The sequence below is a fragment of the Alligator sinensis genome, unplaced genomic scaffold (assembly GCF_000455745.1).
Source record: "Alligator sinensis unplaced genomic scaffold, ASM45574v1 scaffold790_1, whole genome shotgun sequence".
NCBI lineage: Eukaryota > Metazoa > Chordata > Crocodylia > Alligatoridae > Alligator > Alligator sinensis.
This window is the reverse complement of record NW_005842723.1, coordinates 660,226-678,027: the sequence shown is the minus strand read 5'-3', so window position 1 is coordinate 678,027 and position 17,802 is coordinate 660,226. Positions and strand designations below refer to the sequence as shown.

General features: G+C 41.9%; 1 protein-coding gene across 1 annotated transcript in view; it reads left to right on the top strand.

Annotated features, from left to right (window-relative positions):
• The window catches only part of EPB41L4B (erythrocyte membrane protein band 4.1 like 4B), a 223,020-nt gene that overhangs the window by 95,917 nt on the left and 109,301 nt on the right, over positions 1–17,802 (top strand). Inside the window, exons 18-19 of the mRNA XM_025216298.1 lie at positions 1,079–1,197; positions 17,348–17,470. Coding sequence (XP_025072083.1) covers positions 1,079–1,197; positions 17,348–17,470 — 242 coding nt within the window. The remainder of the gene's footprint in view (positions 1–1,078; positions 1,198–17,347; positions 17,471–17,802) is intronic.

Genomic DNA, 17,802 nt, shown 5'->3' with positions numbered 1-17,802 from the left:
TAGCTTAACTGTTATTGTTTAGGGATCTTATCTGCTACAATGCCCCGGTAAAGGGCTTTGGCACAGCTATGATAGCATCTGTCTTGCAATGTCTACAAACCCCTGGGACCCATTGCTTAGAGGCTTGATCCAAGTACACCAAATGGAACAAGAAGACTTATGTCAGTGGAAGTTGGATTTGTTTCCAGGATGCTGATTCAGCTTTCCATCCCAAACCAATGAAGCTCTTAACACATGCTTAAGTGTTTTGCCAAATAAGATAGATTCAAACAAATGCTTAAACAATTATCAAATTAGGGCACAAGTGAGATGTATTAAAATCCATGCAGTTGTTTAAGAATTTGCTCCAAACCTACAGAAGTCAATCTGAGAGTTTGGATTGGGCCTTGGATCAGACCCTTGAGTTTGTAGGATTGGGCCAAACTATTGCTACCTAATAACTTAATCACTGAAAAAAACTAAATATACACAAAAATGTGGCTTATTAAAACAAATAAGATTTGTATTTGAAGATAATTTTTATGTATCTTCTGTTCCATCACTAAGACACTGTTATAGGCCATTATTTGCAAAGGACTCACTTAAGGGAGTGTTTAATTATTAATCCTGAAATATTCGTAATTAAAAAAAAATCTGTTACTATGTCCTTGATATTTATAACACCTATTGCACAGATTTCTGATGACAAACTAAAAAGTATATTAAACATAAAATCCCCAAAATACATGCTGAATGGCACGTTATGCCAGATGTGGGCTGACCTTATGCCAGATGTGAGCCCACTGGAGTCAGTGGCAATGCTGTAGTAATTTGCTATGAGTGTAACATAATCAGTTTCTGTCCTAGAGTTGGTTTAAAAGGCACTAGAATTTAAAAATAAAAATGTTTGCTAAATAGAAGAGAAACTAACTCAATAAACAAGTTTATAAACATTTTAGAAGGCATCACAGCATAGAAAGGGTACATAAAGCATTGATACTATCCCTTCAAATGGAGTTGAGTGTTTTGCTGTGTAATGCTCTGGTAACTTTCCTTCAGATTTTGTTTCTTCTTTCTTTCTTTCGGGCATATTTTATAGAATTGAGCTCAGGAGTTCCCCTCCTTTACGATGACACTCCTGCTCATCTGAAGAAGATGGAACCAGAGACTGTAAAGGTGGTTGGACCATGGCCAGCTTTGCACGTCAATATAAACAAGGTATAGTGCATATGCTAGACAGCTTCTTTTGTCATTTTAATATTCAGCAGTGGTGTTATATCACTATTAATTCGAACCAGTACTCTGTTTGTCACATATGAAGCATCTTGTACTATTTCCCTATAGGCGTTAAAAAATATATTTCCTATTTCCTTCCACTTCATCTTCTGAAATTCAGTTAATTGGAAATGGTTGTTTAGGCAGAAAAAAGGCTCTCTGTGTGTAAGTATAAAAGACACATTTCCTAGCGTTCCTCTGTGGTGTGCTTTATATTGTGTCTGTTCTCTCTCTGTATATGCCTAAACTATTTACAGAATGAGAATTCAATTACAATATATTGGGAAGGGGAGAAAGGACAGTATTGAGCTTTTCTTTGACAAAGGATTGATGGTCCTTTATTTATTTAAATTATGAACAAGGCATAGTGGCACAGCAGTTAAGGGGGTCTCACTACAGTTCCAGAGACATAAGTTAAAGCCTAACCCCAGACTTATACCAAAGCCATTTACAACTGACCCCAGTGTAAATGAGTAGGGCTGTGCAAAATTTCCCCAGCTGTTTCATTTCAATACTGTTTCGACTCGTTTTGAGTTCGAAACAGCGAAATCGAAATGAAACAGGGGGCTTCGAAACAGCCTCAAAATGAAACGAGGCCAGTCAAAACATTTTGAAAGTTTCAAAACATTTCAACTTTCGAAGCAGCAGCCCAGCCAGGTGGTGGGAGGCAGGAGAGAGCCAGGGCTGCCCTCACTGTGGCTCCACGCAGCCCCATGTGGCTCAGCCTGGCGGGGAGCACAGCCCTGGATCTCCCTACCTCCTGCCACTGGGCTGTGCTCACTGGGGCTGGTGGAACCAATCAAAGAGCAGCACCAGCTCTGCCTGTGTCCTTACTCCGGGCTGCGATCCAATCGGCTCCACCAGCCCCATGAAGCGTAGCCCGCTGGCGGGGGGCAGGCAGAGCCGGGGCTGTGCTTTGCCTCCTACCACCAGGCTGAGTTCCATGGGGCTGCAAGCCACTGGGAACCAGCCCAGTGGAGGCGAGTGGGCTGGGTTCCCAGCTGCTTGAAACCCGGTGCTGCTGCTCGGAGCCCGATTTGCTTCAAGCTCCCAGCCACTTGAAGCCCACTTGAAGCCCAGTGCTCAGCCACTTGAAGCCCACTTGAAGCCAAGTCGCAGCACTGATCACAGCACTGGGGAGGGGAACAAACTCAAAACAAAACACTGTTCCGCTGAAATGTCGAAACAGATGTTGAAGCGGAACGCTGCTGTTTCACACAGACCTATAAATGAGTACCTGGTCATTTGGATTGGAGAGCTCCAGGCTGTTGAAAACAATGCTAGTCATAGCACCCCATTGGCAAGAGAAAGCAGTGTGCATTCATCGTGCCATGCTGGGATGGAGTTTTGACTTTATTTCCACTGTGATAACTCCACTGCAGCTTAAAACATGTCTTTGTTTTGGTGATTCAGTCAAGTTAGGAGCCCCAAACTGAGAAAATCACAGCATTTTAAATTTAAAAAAAATAGATTCATTCTGTTCTTCTTACAAGAAGTTATCTCTGTAGTGCTGTAGGATAAGCCTAGTCTGGGTGTACATACGAGAACCAAAGAATTTGGGCCTTGATTCTACAGTTACTAACTTTGAGACTTTGGAGGAAGCCAGTAGAGTTGTGAATGTGACAATTCCTGCAATGTGACCTTATCTTGTTTCTACTGAACTGACTTTAAACAAAGCGGGATAAGTCCCTTAGTGAGTAAACTGGTTAAGAGGGAAGTCTGGGCTTTAAAATAATTAGGTCAATTCAAGGGAGAACATAATTAAATGACTGTATATTGTTTTCACACAGAGATATTAATATCAATGCTGCACTGGAGTATATGCAAAGGAAGAGGCATCTAGATTACAGTTTAGAAGTAAGACAGCCAAAGAGGAGATATCTGATACTGTAGAGATCTCTAGTTTCACAGATAAGGTCATGGCAGGATCCAGTGAGTTAGAAATAAAAGTTAGGACTGGCAGAATTTTTTTTTCCTTAAAGATAAAACAAAACATTTTAGTGAAAAACTAGATGTGAAATATTTCAGCCAAAAAATCAAAAACCTTAATATTTCACATAAAGGTTTTGGATGTTTGGTTGGGTAAAAAATTTCCATTAGACACTTTTTCCAAAAAATAAAAATAATTGTGCTGTTGGAGGAAGGGAGGAATGTTGACAGGAAAGCTTCAGTTAGTTTTGTTAGAAATAAATTGGAAATAAGGTGCAAATCTTTAACAGAGAGTGTAACAAACCACTGGAATAGTTCACCAAAGGAAATTGTTCATTGCATGGTGTCTTTACTGTTTTAGATCAAAAACAGATGACTTTCAAAAAGAGGCACACTGGTTCCATCATCATCATCATCATTATTCTTCTTATCGCTGTATTATGGCACAGCTTACCCAAAAACATTGTAAGAGGCACTTACCAACTTATATTAAAACCCAGTACCAGCCCCAAAGATCCTGTAATTAGACAAAAATAGTCATGGGTTAGGACAAAGAGGTAATATAAGATACAAGTAGAATGAACAGCCTGATAGCCACAAATCACAAATTTTACTGAGCTCAGGACAGAAAGTACTAGTTGAGGTTTTTTGGCCAGTATTATACATAATAAATATCCCTAATGGTGACCTGATAACCTCGAGATGTATTTCTTTATATTTTAAGATGACAGTTCTAAACATATTAGATCTGATTTTTCCATCCCGATATGGATTATCTCCCTGTTCAAGTAGTACTACTGGTATCCTTATAATGTGTGGGGCAAAATCTGGCTTTAAATTCTTTACATGACGTGATCCAATGCAATGCAGACATACGTAAACTAGCTCAAGTAACAGAAGAAGTATAGCCACAGTAGCATGGTGCGCTGCCTAGGCTAATATAATTTGTTTCTCAGTGGGTCTAATTAGTTTGGGTGGAGCATCACACTAGCATTATTAATCCAGCTCTTGGTAGCCAAGCTGTATCACTGAGAGCTATCTTGCATGCATCTGTGCAGCACTACATTGTGCCATGCAGACACATGCTATGACCCTTAACAAAACAAAAGGTCCACTCAGCTACCTAATGATTTTTTGTGGCTTGCCTTGACAGCAGCAGATTATCATTTACATTCAGATGGAATATTCATTTAAAGCATAATTAAAGGAACCCAGTGCTACAGCAAGTCAGTACCTTCCAGTGATTACAAAATAAATATTTTCCCTCAAATACTGACCTCTTTAAAAGGGCACAGTAAATAAGCTTCACATCTGCTGTAATGAGAGTTGTAGCTATCCATTAAAAGTGAAGTGAACAGAGAAGTTTTTGCACTGATCTTGGCAGTTTGCCAAACTCAGGTTCTAGGCTGTCAGCAGAAGCAGTTTCCAGAGACATGGCCAATCCAGTGAAAACACCATGTGGCTAATCCTGGAGATTTCTGCTTCAGGAACTGGAGAACAAGAATAATCCATGCATGAGGGATGAGGAAGTTCTGAGGGTTTAAACCAGTACGTTCTGAGCCACTAAAGTTTGTATGTCCTTTTCTAAGGATAGCACAATTTTTTTTAGCAGAGAACATTGAAATAAGTTGGATTTGAAAGGTATGGCTGTCCTACTTAGCTCTGCACTCAGGGTTGTCCCCCAGCCTAAATCCATTGACTGTCTATACTGAAAATCACAACTCCTGTCAGCAATCCAAACTGCCTGAAGTCAAGATGCTTCATCCACCTCTCCCCAAAGTATGTTGGGTACTCACCTGGGTACTGCAGACCTCATGCCACCAGGAAAGTACACCAGCAGCAATCCCATAATTTCTTGGATCTCATTTCTGGGCCATCTGTACATGACTTCCTGTCCCTCCTGCTTGCAGCTAGAGCTAAACACACAAGGAGAGAAAAGTCGGACTGATTCCTAGAAAGTCTGCACTCAAGGAACAGGAAGTTTCTAGGAATCTATCTGCCCACTACTGTTGTCTCTTCTTCCCAGCTTTGCATGAAGTTGCTGTCAAGGTAATGAGCATGGCAAGAGATGACTCATCTGCGTCAGGCTAAGGTCAATTTTAAGGGTTGACCCCAAAGAGGAGTGTAGGCATACCCAAAGTTAGTGGTGTGGATTCCTGCAGTTGACCCATCTTATATGCAGCTGGTTAAACTGAAAGGGTGCATCCAGATGAGTGCAGATATTTGGTTCCCCCGGACAAGTAGCGGCACACCTTGGGAATGCCCATGCCATGTGCACTTTGGCGCACAGCAAGTTACCCCAGATGCAGTAGGGGACGCTGGGGCCAGCACTGTTCTGGCCCCAGTAGCCTTACCTAGGGTCCTAGGGGCTTCCCGGTGCTGTAGCTGCGGCAGTCCTGCCAGGCAGAGCTTGGCCAGCAGCCTCAGCATGACTATAGACAGCCTGGCTCTCCTTTTCAGCAGTGCATGCTGCCTGAGCACGCACAGCTCTCATTTTTCTTTCTGTGGGTTTATTTGACCCCTGGATATCCAGGGGTCAAAAAAACCCACAGGAAAAAAATGGAGCAGCACATGCATGGGCATCATGCCCTTGCAACGTGGAGAATGCCTGACTGTGCAATATGTGGCCACAGACGTGTTTGCAGTGCCACATACCGTACAGCCACACTTATCTGGACCCACCCAAAAAGTCAGACTCCTTCCATATTGTTCTGAACTGTCAGACTTTTGCACCAATCTCAGCTGATGTTTTCTAAAAGAGGGGAGAGGTTGCAAATGTTGGACCCATTCTGTTCCAAACAATCAGCTCTGCTCAACAAGAGGGAGTAAGGTAGGATAATCCAAAACACTGGATCAGACTGCAAACACTGGATCAAATGAGCATTTTCACAAGGAAAAGTGGACCTTGACATCTTGTCATTTGCCTTGGGTACAGGACAGTGAGAGAACCTTGTAAACATCAAGCTGGTAAGTTTTAAAGAGTAGCCAATATGTTTTTGTTTCTAGCTCTCCCTCACCCTTTCTCAAGCAAAAAGTCAGCTCCACCTTACGAGACCATTGATTTCTCTTCTAAGGTGTATTTTTCATCCCCAGTTGTGCTTCATCTCAAATATTATGCTTAAGCAAAAATCAATTGTAGTCGAGTAGTTATGAAGCTCCAAATATTGTTTTTCTTTTATAAAAAAGCAATAGCCTTTGAATAGTCTCTGATCTAATTGTCAAATCCCAGGTTCCATTAGATTGCCCTCTTTTCCAGTTGTTAATTACTTTTGCAAGCAAATTGCTTTGGGGCTGAAATTTGTTATGCTTGATATCAATCCAAAGTTGAATTAAAAATTGATAGATTAGGTTCAACTAGTTGATCCAATTTTCTTTTACCTCAAACTCCATCCCATGGGTATGAAGAATGGGTTTGGAAAAGGGACTGGACAAATTCCTTTGGTAGAATGGTAGCAGCCCATTCATTTGACGAGCCACATAAGTCAGCCTCAAGATGTTGGTCTGTCTGCCTGTTTGGCATCAGTGAGTTTATTTTTATCTTCCAGATAAATAAATGAAGAGAAATACTGAAAACTGAAATATATTTTAACTTCCTTTCTCATCTTCATTTCTTCTTTTTTTTGTTCAAGATCTTAGTGCTTTAAAACACTATCTACCACAGGACTGTCCAACTGGTGGCCCGAGGGTGGTTAAACGGTGGTGTGTGGGGCTTGTCAGTGCATCTGCCAAAGCTGCTATTTTGGCACAACTCTGGAACCCAGGGGAAGATTACTGCCACTGCTCACCCATCATCCCTTTGTCTACCCCTGAATTTGGGGTTTTCAGTCACCATAGGTGACTAAAATAGGTAGCTGGGGAAAAGGAGGGGGTGGAGGGAATGGCATCAGTGCTGATTCCTTGGGGCACCCATCCATGAGCTTGGAGGCTGCTCTGACGTGAGGAAATTCCAGCATGTTGGAGCTGACTCAATTAATCGAGTCTGCTGGACTGTGGCAATTGTCGTGCTTAAGCAGCCTCCTTTGAACGAGCTTTAGTTCAAGCGCCCCCGCCACCATTTTCAAGTGTGGGGATGCTGATACAGGAGACACAGCGGTGCGTTAATCAGAATGGCTTTTGGAGCTGGTCTAGTTAAAGTGCACCCCTCTCAGCCCCCAAAGCACCACTACCAGAGCACATGTAAAAGTGCCCCTGGGTTCTGGTTCCACCAATGCACCAGCTGTAGTGGCTATGCCAAAAAGCCACCACTCTGCCACTGAAGGTTGGTCATCCAGCCTGCGAGAACCGCCCCCCAATACAGATCCACACTACAGGGCCTTGGATGAGCATTCAGTAGAGCAGGGTATATAAAAGCTTACATAAAACCATACCTAAAAGCTCTTAGCTGCCTGCCTCTTGCATGGCAGCAAAACCTGCAGCTATTCCATTTGCAAAGGACCTGACCAATGAGATGCTAAGCACTCTATTGATGTACCTGAGGTTCTTGGGTGCTTAGTTGCCAAGTGATAATGATACCTGCCTCTGATGAATGAGGAACAGGATGGGGTCAGGTGGGCTCTGTTTTCATTAGGAAATAAGGTGTGTTTTAATCCAGTTGCAGCTATCATGTGATAGATACAAGGCAAAATCTTGGGAGATTTCATATAAATTAGCAGGCTAAGGTGAGTCCTACATTCCCTAAAGTCTTTACCTTGATCTCCTAATGTGTGTGGATGCAACACACATTTCTTGTCTTCCTTGTCTTCACTGAAATTTTCTTTTGTTTGTTACCATGTGTTGACTAGTTAACATAACTTATGAACACGCCTTCTTTTTCCCCTCATAGATACTGTTTGAGGAGGATCCAGAAAATAAACTAATTTTTTGAAGTAGATTATTAGGATAATTAAGTTGAAATAAATTGGGAGAGTGAAAAACCATAGAAGTTGCTGTTGGTGGTGATTCAAAACATCAAAACTTTTCAAAATACAGAGGAAGGGGTTACAACTGTTTATTTAGAAAAGAACAAGTAAGTGGGGAGTTGTATAATGGCTGTTTTTATTTGTCCAGGAGGAAAATAAAAGGTTAATTTGCTAGTGAAAGTCAGTGTTATCTATCCACCCATCATCCAGCTATTAACAAACCTACCAAGGAGTGCCACTGAATTTACTGAAGTGGAAATGGTATGAAAACTACAATAAAACCAGAATCCTAAAAAAATCAATACAAAGCAAACACTGCAATGCAACTCTGGGCTTAATCAACCTATGTCTACCAAGCACCATTCACTTAAATACTACTTAAAGCTACCTATATTTCCCCATCCTCAGGAAAAAAAAACAAACTATTTTCTTATTGTGGCAACACTGATCAAAACTATGTGAGCACAAGTTCCAAAGTGGCATTAGTAACGCTTAAAGGTGGCAATTATAATGAAGCCATTTTAAGGAAAATAGCTTTAACTAGATTTATTTTGAGTCAAGCCTGAAAAAAAATCATTAGATTGGCTTAATGATATGAAGATGTTTCTTTTTTTAATGGTATTCATTTTATTTGTCTTTGCTTTCTGAACTTCTCAGAGAAGCACATATCAAATTTATAGTTCTATGCAGTCTCAAGAATCTAGCCGTTGAGACTTTCAGAATAACATAAATATCCCTAGGATTGTTACAAAGTGAAAATTTGGTCAACACGCTATCATACCGATACAAAATTCTAGCAGCTTCCACATTGAATGTGCTTAGTTTACAAATTTAAAAACAAGTTTTTAATAACTGTCAGCCTGGGAGAGTATCTGAATCTCCAGCTGTTTTCTTTCTGCTTCATTTATTATTGCAAGCAATAAAGGTTCTAGAAATGTAATAATTTTGTTTATTTTGCAGAAGGCAACATAATATAGCTTACACTTCTGTTGCTACCATGTACGGGCTCTGCAATGCTGACAGTTTTTAAACCTTGTATTTTGTCACAAATCAAGTAAATAAGACTTCGCCCCTTTCCACTCCCAAAATAAACACAGAATGGATTTACCGTTACTTTTCTGAACATAACTATAGTTGGAAAGTACTATTGCAGGAAGCCAGATAACAGAATGTAACAGTGCATATGGTGGGTTTATTTGTCAGTCAGGAAACGAGCCAGCCTACCTGGTTTTTGACTAATCCTTCAAACCTATTAGCCACTTTCCAGGTCGCAGCAGATGCCACATTATGCTCAGTAAAGGTGAAGTAGTTCTTCTGGCAGAGGGGCAGGTTCTGTTGCCATAGGGAAGCTTTGAGCATGGAGCTTATGTCCTGCTGTCAAAACATTGTAATGTACAGTTCAGTCTGGCTTAGTAGACTTCATGGTGTGCACCAGGCTTAGCACAAAGCAAGGAGAGAGTGGGGAAGGTTTCTGCATCTCCAGGGAAACCTTAGGTATGAGGGGTCTTCCTGCAACTTTTGAGACCCTCACAGTTTCCACTTTGGTGGCAAAATCCTTCCCCTGTATCTTTGGCATTGCTGTAGATGAGCTAGACTGGTGCACTTTACCAAGTCTTGTGTGACTGATAGCACAGATGGGGTGAGTCAAGAGGAGGAGTCTGCCATCATAGGGCTGACAGACTGGAGGCCCTGAGAAGGATCAGGGCAGAACCCCCATGCTCAAAACTCCCCTGTGGCCACATAACCTAATCCTCTCTGCCCACATCTGTGGTGTAGAATAGACTAAGCAAGACTAAGCAAGTCTACTAGAGTAGGCTAAGCAAAACTACACCAAGCAGCAACCTGGATGACTGGGCAGAGGGAAGGGGGAGGGGAAGAGTCAAGTGGCTTAAGCAGCTTCTTGATTAATTGTTTTTCCTGGGCTGTGAATCATCATTAGCCTTAAACATGTGCTAACAGGGAGGAACCAGCCCAGTGCACAGTGATAAAAAAGTAGGTACCTTTAATTCATGGTAAGCAGCGCCTTAAAAGAATTTGGTAACTGGCTTGAGATATGTGCTATAAATAGCTATTCACCTGACCTGTGGGCATTATAAGTGGTTTGCACTGTACTGAAGAGAGTGAACGACATCACACTCTGACTTTGTCTTTCCTATTCATGTTGATTAATGCCTTGGCTATTGAGTGTTGGCTGTAGCCATGTTAGTCGAAGGACATGGGCACACAAGGTTCTTTGGGAACATGTAATATCTTTTATTACACCAGCCAAATAGTTGGAAAAAAATGTTCTTTGCAAGCTTTTGGACACAAACACCCTTCCTGAGGCAGAGTCAGTCTCCCTAGGCCTGAAGAAGGGTGTTTGTGCCCAAAAGCTTGCAAAGAACAATTTTTCCAACAATTTAGTTGATCTAATAGAAGATATCACATTTACCCAAAGAACCCTTTTTGGCTACTGAGTAACACTGTTTCTTTTAACAAGTCTAATTCAAAACTCGGGTACTGCTGAAAAATGGTAGAAATGGACCCCATGTATATATCAGTGAAAGAGCTCGGGATGGTATAACATCCTGTAAACATAATTATCTGCCTTAACCCTGCCATCATTTAGGTTTTTAATATTAATACAATGTTTTTAACCAAGTCAAAGGCATAGTTCTTATTGTTTTGTTTGGTTGGGTTGGGTTTTTTTTGGGGGGGGTCGGTGGGGGTCACTTGGTGAGTGTGTGCACAGAGAAAAAGCAATAGGAAAAACATTCAAATTGCAGCAAAAAGTTGTTTCTCCTGTTACTTGCTTTCCTCTATTTTAATCAGTTGGCATAGTTTTTTAATTACATACTTGAGGTTTCAAGAATGCTCAGAGGCATAGAAGTACACCAGTGCTTCAATTCCCTTTGACACATCTTCAAAGAACTATATGAACAGAAACAGATACCAAAAAGCATTAGTAATCTAAAATAGTGAGATGATACACAAGTTACAGGGCAACTTGTTTCAGCATGGAGGGAGAACAAAGGCTTCAATAAAATAACTTGTATAATGGTTTTGACTAAACAGCTTCTGTGTACAGAAATTAATAGCCTAAATAACAGCAGAAAAATCTGTCATTGCTGCTCCAGACTGGCAGGAAATTTCTAACTTTCAATGTGTTTTAGGTGACAGCAAATATCAGTTAGATCAGGAGCATCAAAGATCTGGTGCGGTCCATGGTGCTGCCTGTGGGTCTTGGACTGGCTCCACGTGCCACATGCAGCATGCGTTGACCCCGGCCCTGCATACTGCATTAAGTGTGTAAAGCTGGCCTGGCACGTCCTGTGCATATGGCTGGTCTGGGTCGCGTACTGCAGTGTTGCATACAGGGCTGGTCTGGGGCACATGCTGCACACCTGCCACAGTCTGGCCCTGCACATTAGATCTGTGGGCTCAATCCAGCCCATAAACCAGCCCTGCACCTCTGGGCAAGATGATTTTGAAACCCCTAGGTTAGGTTGTAGTGGCATAGTATGACCTGAGAAAAGTAGAGTACAATGTATTTACTATGGGCAAGCTTAAAGGAACGTGCCACCATGGCAGAAACAGATGACTGCTTCCTGTGTGAACCAGATGAACTAACTGGTGGGGTGGAGTGAAGTAGGGAGTCTCTGTTCATCTGTGCAAGAGGTGGATTTGAAGCTCCTTAAAGCTGTCCCCTTGCTCTTACTTTGACCCATGGTGTGGGTAGACTGTGTAGAGGAGGAAAAACAGGGGATGACCCTGCCCTCTGTGAAAATTTCATTGGAGACCCCAGATACAGCTAATGGATGCCAAGTTGCGGAAGTCTGTGATGTTTCGAAGGCACAAAGGATAGCTTCATCCTTAAGTATCATTTGTCTTTATTTCTGAGTAAATTTAACGTGACTAAAATGAACACATTTATTTAGTTTCTAGGTATGAAACATGGATTGTCTCTAATATGGCTTTTAGAAATGTCATTGTAAGTGGATGGCTTGTACTATCTCTAGAAATCAATACGCCTAAAAGAAGATTTGCTGCTAGTAGCAGCATTTTAAAACAAGTTCAAGTAGTGCAAATCTGGTTAATGAGCCAATTGGCGAATCAGCTGATTGTGCTTTCCTTGTGATTAACTTTGTCTTTCCGAATTATCTATGTAGTTATCTCCACTTGCTGGTATCATTGAGGGTCTAGGAAAACCATTCATACTGAAGGAGAATTTCAGTTTGATTTTTAGACGTTTGTTAAATTTCTGGTTGTTTCTGAGGTTGAACATGGATCTATTGTTTTGTATGTTGCCCCAGCCATAAGCAGTATTTTGGGGGTTTGTTGTTTGGTTTTTTGAGTATTTTTCTTTAGGTTGAAAATCAAAAGGATGAAGTGCAATGTCCAGTAAATCCAGGATTAACAATATTAGATGTGGGTCAACAAATAGTATTGTAAGACTGAGTAACACGAGTACCAAATAAAAGAAGGAAATAGTGCTGAATATTACTATAATAGACAGTTGTTCAAAGGTATACCTGGAAGCTACAACAGTTGGATCCAGAAGGCTACAAAGACTAACTTTGCTTACACAAAGAAAATATTATGCAGTCTCAGTAGAGTTCTGCCAAGTCTGTGTTCTTTCAGGGTATTCACAGAATGCCTGCAGAAGGCAAAATAACTGCATTGCTTGTTTTTTCTACTTGCAGAAAATGTCTCCAGGATTTAGGCATGCTATATTGTATGAAATGTTTTGAATCAGTGACACGAACAAACAAGATTTTGGTGGCCATTAGACAGTGAAATGCCACAGTCGTGGCACAAGGAAAAATAAATAAGATGGCTTCTGTAGTTAAAAGAGGTAAAGGCAAAGTCTCTAAATTCACCTGTGAAATCTCAGGCTTGAGTTGTCAGAGGAGACCTAGAGTGCTATTTTAGACCTGATTTTTTTCTAGTGCCTTCTATCTTATCATTGTTTACACCTGGGCTGAAGTGGTGCAAAACAGACATGAAATACCATCCAGCTAGAACAGTAGCATTTGACATTCATTTCCCACAGATGTCAATGATGTACTCAGACTATTGTTCACACCTAAATTCCAGTGAGACGATGGGAGCATAGAATTAACCTTTCTAATACAGGCAGTCCTCACTTAAGGTTGTCCTGGTTAGTGGTGTTTTGTTATTACATCACTGATCTATTAGAGAACATACTCATTTAAAGTAGTGCAATGTTAGGTTATAACATTTGGCTGCCACCTGCTAGTAAGTAACTATTGTGATATAACTGCATTTGTTTAACATCCTTTTGCTTAAAGTCGCATTTTTCAAGCACATAACTATAACGTTAAGCAAGGAGTAGCTGTACCACTGCTCCAGACTTTCTTTACAATGTATAAAATGTTATGACATGCTGGTATAAGGCCTGTCACACCCATGAGTGGACTTAGGATTTTGAAAAGGAGGCCACAGATGGAGTGGTGTATAATCACATGTAACAACACATTTTTCTTCAGTGAAAGATTTACTAATATGGTAGGGACTAGCACTGTATTATTCAGTTTAAGATTAAAGCAAAAACAAATATAACTTTATTGGAATGTGCACTAATTTTCTAGATTATATGTAAAGTCTAAAAACACAAACTAGGCAAAAAAAAAAAAGGAATCAAAGGATATTGTTTCATTAGTCCTGTAGTCATTATAATGAAATGTACGTCTCTTATTCGGATTCATAGAACAAAACTGAGTCGTCTTGTGTGTTTTGACAGTGCTTCCAATACTTCAGTATCAGTCACTTCTACATGTGAGTTAAGGTCTTTAGCTAGAGCTAAAAAACAGTCTGCCAGCCTGGGAAATAGAATAGACACATTACCAAGAATGGCTAACAGACAGCAAAATTGCAAAAGAAAGAATAGTTTGACTAGTGAAAGGAGAAAGGGTCATTAACACCTGTGAAGTGAAGACAAATTAGCAGGGATCAGGTAGATTTTAATGAGTCAAGAAATCAATCAACTCCTTCCTGCTCCTGTCAGGTAAATGGTTTTAACATTTGGGTGGAGCAGGAATTAAAAGGTGGGTGTGACTGCACCTCCCTATTCCACTGAGTCTGCCCCAGTCACACCTACCCAGTCTGATTGCTTTAACTATGCCTGTATTAGCCTGGAGAGAGACTTGCTCCTTGTCATTCATGCAAGTACTTCTAGGTTGGATCTTTTGCTTCTGCTGTCTCTTGTTATTCTTCTAATGTAGGGGTCAGCAACCCCTGGCACGCATGCCGAGCATGGCACGCAAGGCCATTTTGTTCGGCACACCACCAGTCCAGGCTCCAAGCAGCTGCTGCCAGCCACGGAGCCCAGGCTGCTCCCAGCAGGCAGCTGGGAAGCTGCAAGCCCTGCTGCAAGCAGACTGGGCTTCGTGGGCTGGCTGCAGACAGGAGGCTGCAAACAGCTGCTTTGGGCTCCAGCATGCCTGTGCTCTGGCACCTTCCAGAGTAGACATTGTGGTTTTTTCGGCACTCTGGCCAAAAAATGTTGCCTACCTGTGTTCTAACGTTTACTCCAGGCAAAAAAAAAAAAAATTAGGTTTCTCTTAAATAGGATATCAAATTACCATAATCTGCAAAGAAAACCTATGCTGGGTGTCCTGCTCTAGATTTCTCAGATTGAGGGCTGAAAAATTGTTCGTCTTTGTAAAATGACGTGTTACAGGGTGGATCAGGATGAATGGAAAGAAGAGTCAGATAAGCATCTTGGATTGTTCTGGTCTCTCTGACAGAAAAGAATCCAAAGAGATCTGTAAACAAAGACTATGGGCCTGATTCCCAATTAAAGGGACTTCAGTTTATACTATTTGGATAATACAAAGGTTCTTGATTGTGCCTTTAAATTATGTTTCATTTACTTCACAGCCCTTTGCAGGGTTAAAATGGTATAGGGGAGCGTTAATTTAATGTGTGGACCTATGAATGCTTGGACCCCTTACAAAATGTGAACATTTCATAAGGGCAACTAGTATGCTTCAAGGACAGATGTATGTAACACTTAGACTATTCTAAATAGATTTTAAACCCCAAAGATGCAGACAGAAGTGCAGCTTCTATATCTAACTCATGGCACTTTGGGTCTAACTCATGGTGATTCAGAGAAAGTACCAAGAGTTAGTTACAGTCCTCCCTACTCAACAGACATTAGCTGCGGTGGGGGATTGAGCTCCAAGATCCAGGGAGACAAGCTGCATCTCTCCCAGTTCCCATTCTGTCTCAGGATGGCAGGGGGAGAAGACAGGGGAGGGAGGTCTGTTCTGGGGTTTCCCCAGCTACTCTGGAATGGGATGGGTGGATTGGAGCCCCCCACTAAGGTGGGGGGCTCCAATCCTCTCTCCCCACCCTCCAGCGCCAGTTGGGCAACCCCCAGAACGAGACTCGTCTGCTCCCGCCCCCCCGCCCCCTTCTGAAAACAGTGCCGGGAGCAGTGCTAGGCTACATCAGCTGAGCCCTTCTCCTGGTGCACACAGACAGAAGTTAATGAAGGTGCTCCACTTTGGAGTGGTGGCGGCAGTCCCTCAAAGTCCGGTTCAGATTGCCAGGGATCAAGCCCTTTTAAAGTGCTCTGCAGCCATGCACTTGTTTGGTTACAGCTGTGGGACACTTTCAGGGGCCAGATCAGGTGAAAATTGTCACTTCTGTCTGCACCTCTAGACATGCTTGCCACTTTAGATCGGTTTAAACTTTCTAGAATGTTTTAAAAGCACACCAGGAAAATAAGTACTATTCTGAACTGGTTCTCCTTGAACTGGTTCAATGTTATGTGCAGACACAGAGTATTCTGTGCCTAATGTCTAGTGAGTCCTTCAGGCAATACAAACTGCTCTGCTCCTCAACACTGCCCCCCCTCCCCCTCCCAAAAACCATGCAGGGCAATGGGACTGCTCTGGGATGTAGCCAGGACTTAACTACCCAAAGATCTTTTGCCTATCGAGACCACAGTCTGCAGGGGTGGGAAGCAGAAAGCCTCTGTCTCAGTTTCACTTCCCTGCTAGAGAGCCGAGGTGGGGTTCCTAGACTTATTTGGGGTGAAGGGAGTAGCCAGGTTCAAGAGGGATGGTGGGGAGAACATGGGGGTGGTAGTTTGGCCTCCAACTTGTGTTAAGTGGCTAGTTGTGCCTGCAACAGTAAACACCTGTCAGTTGCTGGGTGGGGGGAACAGCCATTGCACAATGGACTATGGGCACTTAATAGAAGATCATGGCTGTCAATCCCATGCTCAGTGTGAAGTGAATTAGCTCATTAGCTGTTTATTGTTCCTCACCCTCTGCTGCACTCTTGCAGCCACTCCTGTTCTGTAAGTTCTGCCCTACACACATATCTCCGTGCAATTGTTGGCAATGCAAGGCATTTGAGTGGCTGGGAAAGCTGGGGAGTTCTTGGGGGAGCCTCAAGCAGGGGTTTACAAAGCCCCCAGCACCCTGCAACCCCTCAACTCCACCCCCTATTCCCAATCCAAATCTTCCCCCTCTAAAGGACACTGGGTGAAACTTGGTGCACTGATCCCTGGAAGGCATGATGGTCTGGGTACTGGTGGTATTTTGGTAGCAATGTAATCCCTAAAAGGTAAGGGTTCTACTTAGGGCCCTTAGCAGTGTGTGTGTGGACACTTCTGTCCAGGGATAGTTGTGGAATGGTTCCCAATCAGTGACATTCTTGGAATGGTCAAGTGTTCTGTCTGTACCCAAATTGTTATGCATGAATAAGCTGAAAATTTTTTTCTATGATTCTATTCAAATGCAACAAACAGCTCCAATTTAATATTCCTCCATCCAGGGTTAAAGCTGGAGCAGGTTTGCTGCATTTGAATCTTTCTCTACTCATTTGCACATAACAATTATAATATACCAGCTGCTGCCCTTTTAAAATGTTCCCCTTTTGAAAGGGCTCCAAGCCTTTGTGTATCCACACCCAGAATATTGAACTCTTTCACCTACAAGCATATTTGCCTGGGTTCAGGCAGGGAATACAGATTTCTTGTTCTATTTTTCAACTTAATTTCAGATTTTAAAGGATACCTGAAGGCCTGGGTATTTCCCCGTATTTTTAATGCTGTATATCAGTCTTTGGATACCCAGCAATGCCACATTTTCCCGCAGGCCTTTATTATCTTGGTAATAAAATCAAGTTGTTTCATCTTTGAATGTTTTTGCTCATCAGATACTTCTACTAAGTAAAATTTGTGCTAATTGTTTTGTTGACTTATTCTCTAATATGTATCTCTGTGTTGTCTTTTATATTTATCACAGAGTGAAGACAAGAAAGTTTCTGAAAAGAGTCTTCATCCCCCAGTGTCACCTTCTGTATCTGATCATATGAAATGTAACATCCTTAAAGCTCAAGTAGAAGCTGCTTTTAGAGTTGGTACCCAGGTAAACTACACTATAATCTACCTTCTCTAGTACAGAGGTGTAGTAGCATGTCTGGGATAATGCCACGTTTCCCAGAAGGTTGGTGTTTCTCTGGGAAGTGTGTGATCTCATCTCCCTTGAGTATCCACACTGACATGACTTACTCTAGGATTTTTCAAAGGCAGCCAGAAATTATCCTAGCTATTCATTGCAGTTATTATTGTGGACGTTTGATATTTTTTTCTGACTGACTTGTTTAACAGGGACCAGGGAGGGCAAAACAGTCAAACCTCAACTTCTCCTCTGAGTAATTATCCAAATATCCATTTGCACAATGTGCGTTTCTCACTCTA